This window comes from Lepidochelys olivacea (genome assembly GCF_965140295.1).
Source record: "Lepidochelys olivacea isolate rLepOli2 genome assembly, chromosome: 3".
NCBI classification, from domain to species: Eukaryota; Metazoa; Chordata; order Testudines; family Cheloniidae; genus Lepidochelys; species Lepidochelys olivacea.
Window position 1 is genome coordinate 4,719,845 of NC_140413.1, and position 9,481 is coordinate 4,729,325.

Sequence of the window (9,481 nt, forward strand, 5' to 3'; positions counted from 1 at the left end):
GGCAGTTCTCTGAAAACATCCACTCAATGTGCAGCAGCAGTCAAAAAATCGAACAGAAAGTTGGCAATCATTAGGAAAGGGACAGATAAAAAGACAGAAAATATCATAGTGCCTCTATATAAATCCATGTTAGACCCACATCTTGAATAGTGTGTGCAGATGTGGTTGCCCCATCTCAAAAAAGATATATTGGAATTGGAAAAGGTTCAGAGAAGGGCAACTAAAATAATTAGGGGTATGGAACAGCTTCTGTATGAGGAGAGGTTAAAAAGACTGAAAATTTTCAGCTTGTAAAAGAGACGACTAAGAGGGATATGACAGAGGTCTCCAAAATCACAACTGGTGTGGAGAGAGTGAATAAGGAAATGTTAGTTACTTGTTCACAGAACACAAGAACGAGGGGTCACTCAATGAAATTAATAGGCAGCAGGTTGAAAACAAACAAAAGGAAGTATTTCTTCACACAGCACACAGTGCACCTGTGGAACTCCTTGCCAGAGGATGTTGTGAAGGCCAAACTATTAAAGGGTTAAAAAAAGAACTAGATAAGTTCATGAAAGATAGGTCCATCAATGGCTATTAGCCAGGGCAGAGATGCAACCCCATGCAACCCCTAGCCTCCGACTGCCAGAAGCTGGGAGTGGACGACTGGGATCAATGGGTGATGACCTGTTCTGTTCATTCCCTCTGATGCACCTGGCACCAGCCGCTGTCGGAAGACCGGATACTGGGCTCGATGGACCCAGAGTGGCTGTTCTTATGTTCTTATGAATCATGCACTGGCATAGCCCAGGGGTCTCTCTAAACCCAGACCCAGCTTGCCTAGTCTAGAGCTGTGAAAGCTTCAGAGCAGCCCCCTGCAACAAGCATAATCTTAACGTGCCTCCATGGCAGCCACCACTCAAGGAGGCTTTTATAAACTCTCCCTAGATGGAGGTGGGTCTTGGGAGAGCTAAGAGGCGGAGCCAGTCCTTTAACTCCACCCCCTTAGGAAGGCTTAAAAATGGAGCCCCCTGCAGCAACGCCGCCAGTCCTGCCCTGTCCTGCACCAAGACAGCCTGTCACGCCAACCTCCTTTCCCTCAGCTACCAAGGCAGTCAGAGACTGATCTATCAGCCCCCAGCCCATCCATCAGTATCCAGCCAGCGCTAACTAGACTCTCTGCTTTACCACACACCAGTGGGGGGGGGGGGATTGGTGGTTTAAGGGGCTAAGTGAGGATGTTGACTCTCTATTCCCCATTCAGCTCTTGGCATCTCCACTGAGACTGTCACCAAGGGGCCAATTCGTGCCAGTCACAGATGTGGGGTTTTCCCCCCAGACGGATGCTTGTGCACTGAGATATGGACAGAACCCCCCCCCCCCCGCCACCAACTCGTGTCACAAAGGCCCATCTTTCAAGGCTGAAAGTAGCTGTCCCGTTATAAGCTGGGTTTCCCATCTCCCTTCCCGAGTTCAGGCTAGATGGGCTGGGAAGACTGGGTGGGGGGAGTCAGTGATGGAGAATTATATGGCAGTGGGGAACTGGCTGAATCATTTCACTGGCCATTTCCAGACTTCCTAAGGTTGGGCTGTGAAAATTTTATTTCAAACAATGCAATATTGTTTTGGGCCGTTAGCTGGTCTCCATGGAAACACACACTCAGCCGTAACTCTTTGCTGACTGAGTCCAGTTTGTTGTGAATAACAGCTTTCGGTCACGTCTCACCTGGGCTGGATTTGTCGGGGGGAAAGTCCACATGGGCCAGTAACAAGTCTCCTCCACCAACTAGCATTTAAAATCTCTCTCTGACATGTGCTCCTTTTCTCTCATTGACTCCAAATCAGATCAGCATGCCAGTTAAAATAATAATACCTAGCTCTTATATGCGATGTTTTCCAGCTCTGCAGATTCACCTGGGATCTGAGAGTCAAGCTGGGTTCTTCCCTTCCCATATATCATCCCCAGTAATAAACATTTTGCAGGGCCAAGATGCCATCGGTTGCACCTGAGCAACCCGCTCTGCTGTCCATAGGATTGCACAGGTGTTCTGGGTTGTAATTAAGGAGGCAATTGATGCCCAAGAAGGGGCAGACTCCAGCTCACTGGCAGTGTGGTATGATGGCTCTCAGGGGAAAAGAGATCTGCTGGTTAAGCAGCTGCCATTTTGACACATTGTTATTAATAATCACATACAAAAACCTACATTCAAAGAACGCTCCTTAGGCTGCAAAGTCAAGCACTCGGAAGTTAGGAAATGCCAGATAGACAGTTGCACGTGCAACCCGCTCTCTGGCCCCGTGTGTGTCCCACGTGTGCACTGACGCAGTGAGTGACTAACTCATCTCGCAGCGGCAGGCAACAGCCTGGCCGTGAGCACAAAGACCCAAGCTCTGCAGCTGAAGGGCTAGCCTGGAGTTCCCCTTCCAGCAGTGGGACTCTCCACGCCCATTTGGCAACGCTACCGGATGGAGAGGCAGGTCCCAGCCCCACACCCCTTCTGCCCCACCCTCTCTTGGCAGCCGCAGCCGCGCTCCAGCTGGCCTCGCTCTAACAGGGCATGCTAGAAGATCCAAAGCTGAACCCAAAGCCCAAGTGCATCCCCACACCCCAAGCCCCAAGACGTGGTCCCTGAGGCTGGCCCACAGGGAGCCCACGCCCTGGTGAGGTTCATCAATGCAGCCTGTTCCCGAGAGAGAGCAGCAGCTAGCCGGAGTGGAGCGTGGAACCAGGCTTCACATCTCTGGCCAACACACCACTTGTGCTGCAGGACGTCCGGACACTGCCCAGTCTGACGCCGGGTGTTCAGGAGGGACCTGTCAGCCCCTCGGGGAGGATTCTCCCATCACTATGTATTCCCTGGGTCAGGTGCTATTCAATATTTTCATTACTGACGTGGATGATGGAGTGGAGAGTACGCTTATCAAATCTGTGGATGACTGGCTAGGGAGGCGTTGCAAGTGGGGAGCGGTTGCAAGCACTTTGGAGGACAGGGTTAGACTTCAAAACAACCTTGAGAAATCGGAAAATGGGTCTGAAATCAACAAGAGGAAAGTCAACAAGGACAAGAGCAAAGTATGTCACCTCTAAGGAAAAATCAAATGCATTACTACAAACTGGGGAATAACCGGCTAGGGGATTGGACTGCTGCAAAGGGTCTGGGGGTCACAGCGAATCACAATTTGAACATGAGGCAACATTGGGATGTGGTTGCGAAAAAGGCTAATCTCCTTTTGGGGTGTATTGGCAGGAGTGTGGTATGGAAGATAGGGGAGGTAATCATCCCACTCTTCTGGGCACTGGGGAGGCCTCAGCTGCAGCACTGTGTCCAGCTCTGGACACTGCACTTCAAGAAAGAAGTGGACAAATTGGGGAGAGTCCAGAGAAGAGCAACTAAAAGGATAAATGTTTAGAAAATCTGACCTGTGAGGAGAGGTTAAAACCACTGGGCATGTGCAGTCTTGAGAAAAGAAGACTTGGGGGGACCTGACAACAGTCCTCACGTACGTTCTGGGCCATTACAGAGAGGACGGGGATCAACTGTTCTCCTTGGCCACTGAAGGGAGGACAAGCAGGAATGGGCTTTATCTGCAGCAAGGGAGAGTTAGGTTCAATGCTAGGAAACACTTGCTAACTCTCCGGGGAGTTCAGCTCTGGAACAGGCTTCCAAGGGAGGTTGTGGAATCCCCGTCATGGGAGGATTTTAAGAGCAGGTTGGTCAAACCCCTGTCAGGGCTGGTCTGGGTTTATTTGGCCCTGCCATAGTGCAGGGGCCGGGACTTGATGACCTCTCAAGGTGCCTTTCAGCCCGACATTTCTATGGTTCTACGATTCTCTATTATCATCTGGTTTGAACAGGTCCCTACAAACCTCTGCTCTTTGGATTCAGTGGAAGACACCTCATGAGGGCAGGGGACCCGAAAGCCTCTTAGGGCACATGCTAGGAGCTTTGTCTTGTCTGGGATTTTTACGATTTGATCCAACCAGAAACATCTCAGAGGCAATGGATATATGGACTCTGGGGCTTTTGACATCCAGCCAACATCTGTGCTTCATTTGGTCTGGGATTCACGTTCTCAGCAGTGCCCTCACCCGCTTGCACCCCTAAACGCGATCCCTAGACTTAATGTAGTGATGCTTGCCTCGGAAACTGTTGCATCATTTGTGTTGGTGGGTTTCAGTGTGAAGTGCTGGCCTGACAGCCCTAGGGACTGAAATCCCCAGCTCAGGTACAACACAGTCACAGTGCGAGTGTCCCCCAAGCTGCCCTGCCCAGGTGCTTCATCTCTCTAGTAAGGTGAGGGCAAGTTTGGTGCCCAGGGGCCCATCCAGGCTGTCAGGGTTCCCCCCGCCCATGCTGAACTCTGCCCACATGAAAGTCCCCCTAAGCTTATATTCTACCAGCTTAGGTTAAAAACTTCCCCAAGGCACAAGTTCCTTTCCTTGTCCTTGGACGGTATTGCTGCCACCACCAAGTGACTTACACAAAAATTCAGGGAAGGGTCACTTGGAATCCCTGTCCCCCCAAAATATTCTCCCAAGCCCCTTCACCCCCTTTCCAGGGGAGGCTTGAGAATAATATACCAACTAATTGCCTTAGCAATTTGAGTACAGACCAGACCCTTTATCTTCAGGACACTAAAATCAATCAGGTTCTTAAAAGAAGAACTTTATTATAAAGAAAAAAGTAAAAGAATCACACCTGCAAAATCAGGATGGAAGGTAACTTTACAGGGTAATAAAAAGATTTAAAACACAGAGGACTCCCCTCTGGACTCATCTTCACAGTTACAAAAACAGGAATAAAACTACCTTTGTAGCATAGGAAAATTCACAAGTTAAAACAAAAGGTAATCTAACGCATTTCCTTGCCTGTTTACAATTTCTGTAATTTTAGATGGATCATTCCAGGAGATGTTGTACCGGCTTGGTCTCTTTCTCCATCTGGAGAGGGAACAAACAAAGAGAGCCACAAACAAATCCTCCCCCGCCCCCCTCCAATTTGAAAGTATCTTCTTTCCTTATTGATCCTTCTGGTCAGGTGCCAACCAGGATATTGGAGCTTCTTAACCCCTTCCAGGTAAAGCGATTTAGTACAGCTGCCAAGGAGGGATTTTATGCTATCCTTCTTTATATTTATGACACAGGCCTTGGTCCATCTGCTTATAAATTTGAGATGCAGGGAACAGCTTTCACGGTGAGTTCTCTGCTACCTTTCAGTGCACATGGCTGCTGAGCAGAAGGACCAAACGGTTCCATTGCATCTGGAGCTCCCCCTCGCCCCAAAGCAGCCGTGAGGTTTAACACCAGCTCTTGTGGGGGCTCAGGCCCCCAGGGTGCGGGAATGGTGCCCATTTTCCCATGGGCAGAGAGTTCCTGAAGAGCCTTGCTCAGGGAAGCTTCCCCTGCACTTACCATCCTCACAGAGGTTCAGTTTGGACAGGTTCCTTCCATCAAATGACTCCTCGAAGATGGAGCCGTTCTCCCGCTCGCTGAAGGTGTGCAGGTACATGGCCTTGTTCTCCATCCTCTCACTGCCGGGGAAACAGAACAGCCAAGTGAGAGATTGAATGCGGGGAGGGGACACAGACACCACAGGGGCAGAAACTCCCTGTCACCCCCATCTCTGCCCTGTAACTGTAGGCACTGGAGTAACCCTGTGTAACCCCGACCCACCCCTGGGGTTAGCCTCCACTAGCTCCTGCTCCATTACCCAGCACGCACTTGGACGTGTGTGTCTATCCATACGTGATGGTGCCCTCTAGTGGCCGGTCCACAGAGAGGATAAAGCACTTACTACTGCTGCCAACAGACCGTGCTCTCCGCTAGCTTATGCAGTAGATGCCTGCGGGTTTGGAGCTGAAGGAGCAGAGTTTTTGCCCTGGGGAGAATATGGGGGTCGTCTCAGGGCATGGATTCTTCACACACCGACAGCTCAGCTAGGGACTGGAAATGCCGCGAGCCTTGACATCTCCCTGAGCCAGTTGCACAGTGCTAGGAGAGGCCAGATGTGCTGAAGCCGAAAGGCCTCATGCTGCCAAGCAGGGGGTGAGCTAAGGTCTCCAGAATCACTCAAGCATGGCTCTGGCCCAAGCCTGTCACAGCCCTGGTTCGTCTCAGGGAACAGCCATGTTAGAAGCACGTCAAGCCGCCTCACGCTGGAGCACCCTAGGGTCCTCCTTGGCCATGGACTAAAACACAAAGCGTCCGTACCACGCTGGGGATTTCAGACATGGCTGCCAGCATGTGTTAACTCCCCTGCGATCAGGGCCTAGAGAGACCCTTGGTGGTTACTGTGGGTGCGTGGGCTGGAGAGGTGGAACCGGGTCATTAGGCAACCCGACACAGTGTCCCCTCATCCCCCAGGCCCTGCCTTTCGCCTGCCCCATGTGGGAGGCCAGGCACCCTAGAGAGACTAGCCTGGGTCCATCCAAAAACCTTCTTACAGGATGTCCTGGCCCTGCGACATCGCGGCTAACGCCGAGCCAGCCGACCCATCTTGGCACCAGTGGGGCTGATCCCACAGTCCCTCCCTCGGTGGGAGTCGGGCCGGCTCCATGGAGAGATTTATCAGGGTCAGCGTGGTGCCAGGGAAAGGGAATCAGGCCTGATGGCCCCACTCCCCACCGGCCGTTCCCCTGGTATTGCTGGCCTGCACCACGGGGGTAAAGCAGTGCTAGGTGGGGATGGGGGGTATTACACTGGCCTGGCACTGGGGGGACTGACGCAGCTGGCCAAGGAGAGCCAGGCCAGGCCCAGCGCACTCTCCACAAGGGCTGTGGTGTGGAGGGGATTAATATGGGGCTGCTTCCATCTGAGCAGAGCCTGCCAGGTGGAATGTGCTGAGCATCCCCAAACTCATCTCACGTGTGCCCCTCAAGCGCTGGCTGTGGTGGAGAAGGGCCTGCTCCCTCCGCCAAGCCCCCTCCGGGCCCCTTCTGGCTTCAGCCACCATCAGCTGCCACCTGCTAACTCCTCTGGGTTTATTTACCGAGACTCCCGGGGCAAACGGCTCCGTCTCCATCTGCTCTGGGACCCCCAGGGCTGCCCTGGTCAGTGAGTCCCCCCTGGTTGGAAACGGCTCCACTCGGCTCTCACACACACCCAGCCCTGCACCGAACGCTCGCGGAGCATTCACACCCCAGCGCGGATTCGCGCCGAGCGAGAGGCGGGTTCTTTAGTCTCTGAAAAACAGATCCAGCCGGGCCATCCGGCCCAAACCAACCGTGCCTGGCACATGGCGCAGAAACCCTGGGCATTTCCATCGGGCACCGCTGCTCCAGCTGGGCGGGCGGGGGAACCCGCCTGAACATACCCAGCCCGCGAAGGAAGCCCTCCACGCCCAGCCGGAGCTCACTGGTGGACCCACCCTGTGCTCTCCCTAGGGGGGGCAGGGCTCTCCCGGCCCCACGGGCCCCCGGCGCAGGGCTGGGGTGAGGTGGCAGCTAGCGACTTAGTGCATCACACGCTGTACGTGGGCAGCTCCTGGGCAGCACTGAGGCACTGAGCAGGCAGGGACGGTGTCGCTGCCCCGGTTTTACAGAGGGGCACAGTCAGGTACAGTGAGGTGAAGGCCACAGTTCTGAGAGCCGTGGTGGGTTCTCTTGGGGGGGGGGGCAGCTTGGGGACACAACACTTCAGCACCCACAACTGGTGGCCACTTTGGAAAAGGGGAGCCTAAGTAACTTGCCCAAGGTCACAGAAGTAGCAGCCTCTTGGATCCCCGAAACTCCTGCTCTAACCACTACCCCGTACAACCAGAGAGAGAACCCCTGAGTCCTGGCTCCCAGCCCCTTGCTCTAACCACTACCCCGTACAACCAGAGAGCGAACCCAAGAGTCCTGTCTCCCAGCCCCTTGCTCTAACCACTACCCCGTACAGCCAGAGAGAGAACCCCTGAGTCCTGGCTCCCAGCCGCCTGCTCTAACCACTACCCCATACAGACAGAGAGAGAACCCCTGAGTCCTGGCTCCCAGCCCCCTGCTCTAACCACTACCCCATACAGCCAAAGAAAGAACCCAAGAGTCCTGGCTCCCAGCCCCCTGCTCTAACCACTACCCCATACAGACAGAGAGAGAACCCCTGAGTCCTGGCTCCCAGCCCCCTGCTCTAACCACTACCCCATACAGCCAAAGAAAGAACCCAAGAGTCCTGGCTCCCAGCCCTCTGCTCTAACCACTACCCCGTACAAGCAGAGAGAGAACCCAAGAGTCCTGGCTCCCAGCCCCCTGCTCTAACCACTACCCCGTACAACCAGAGAGAGAACCCCTGAGTCCTGGCTCCCAGCCCCCTGCTCTCACCAGGAGATAACCCTCCTTCCCATGCAACTCTTTCGATAGTGCATCCCTTCCCAAGCCGCTCTGGGAACCCCCGAGCTCACCGGCCCACCCATGGCCATGGGAAATCGGGCCACCCTGGAGAAGTTGCTCAAGCCGTGTCTGAAAGGGACTCACCTGCAGGTTGAAATCTTGCAGCTGGACGGACGAGGGGTTTTCCGCTTAGGTCCTAGGAGACAGCATGGCCAAGGGAGGGGGAAAGAACTTTGTGCTTTACAGGGAGCTCCAGAAACTCAGGAAGGGAAGAAAAGAGAGAACTAGGCAGCTCCTTCCATAGTCGGCTGGGGCTGGTCAGCCTCTCGCAAGGTTGCGCAGGGGGATCACAGAGATTTCCCCAAATCCTCCCGACTCCTTCCAGGCTCCTTCCCAGTAGGCGAGAAGTGAGGGGGGAGCCCCCAGGCCTGCTCTAGGACCAGCCAGTGCCACAGCCGGGTGGGTTTGCCCGGCTCTTGTATGCAGCCCCCATGCCTGGGGGAAGAGGGCACCGAAGGATGCTTCGCAGAGCCAGAGGCAGCTGCAGGGCTGGGCTGCTGTGAACTGAAGTTGCTCCTTGGCAGGGGACTTTTGTGGCTCTTGGAGGAGTTGCCAAGGCTGAAGTTGAGGGTTTGCGCGCCCTCTTGTGGCCAAGACGCGACAGTGAGGGCGTACAGGGGGAGTGCATAACAGGGCGAAACCCACAGCGAAATAGCCAGGGGCTCGTCCTAGCTATGGTCTCTCGGCCCCTGAGTATCCGAGCACCGTCCTCTTTATCCTCCCGCCAGTGGGAAAGGCTGTTTCCCCATGGGCAGAGGGGAAACTGAGGCACAGAGGGACTAAGTGACTTGCCCAAGGCCATACAGGATGCCTGCAGCAGAGTGGGGAACGGAACCCAGGTCCCCAGCTCGTGCCTGAAATACTGCCCCCGCTCCCATCCCGCCCCTCCCTGCCCTACCCCGCCCCATCCCACCCCACGCAGGAAGGGTCAGGATGGCACAAAGAGCAGTCCCCTCACTCCAGCCACATGCACTAGCCATAGTGGGAGCCCTCAGCTGGGTTTGAACCCAGGACTGACAGCACAGCTGTCTAGCACTCAAGCTAAAGAGTAACTCCACTGGCTGGTAGTCATAGTAGACTGGTATCCCCCAGTGAGCCAACCAGTGTGTCCGTGGATAGAGGGAAGACGTGA

At 54.4% G+C, this 9,481-nt stretch overlaps 1 protein-coding gene across 1 annotated transcript in view; it reads right to left on the reverse strand.

The window, feature by feature from the left end:
- SCARA5 (scavenger receptor class A member 5) overlaps positions 1 to 8,863 on the reverse strand; it is a 138,383-nt gene extending 129,520 nt beyond the window's left edge. The window contains exons 1-2 of the mRNA XM_084622354.1: positions 8,434 to 8,863; positions 5,396 to 5,514 (exon numbers count right to left, since the gene is read on the reverse strand). Of these exons, the coding sequence (XP_084478480.1) occupies positions 5,396 to 5,507 (112 nt within the window). The 5' untranslated portion in view covers positions 5,508 to 5,514; positions 8,434 to 8,863. The remainder of the gene's footprint in view (positions 1 to 5,395; positions 5,515 to 8,433) is intronic.
- Positions 8,864 to 9,481: the final 618 nt, after the last annotated feature.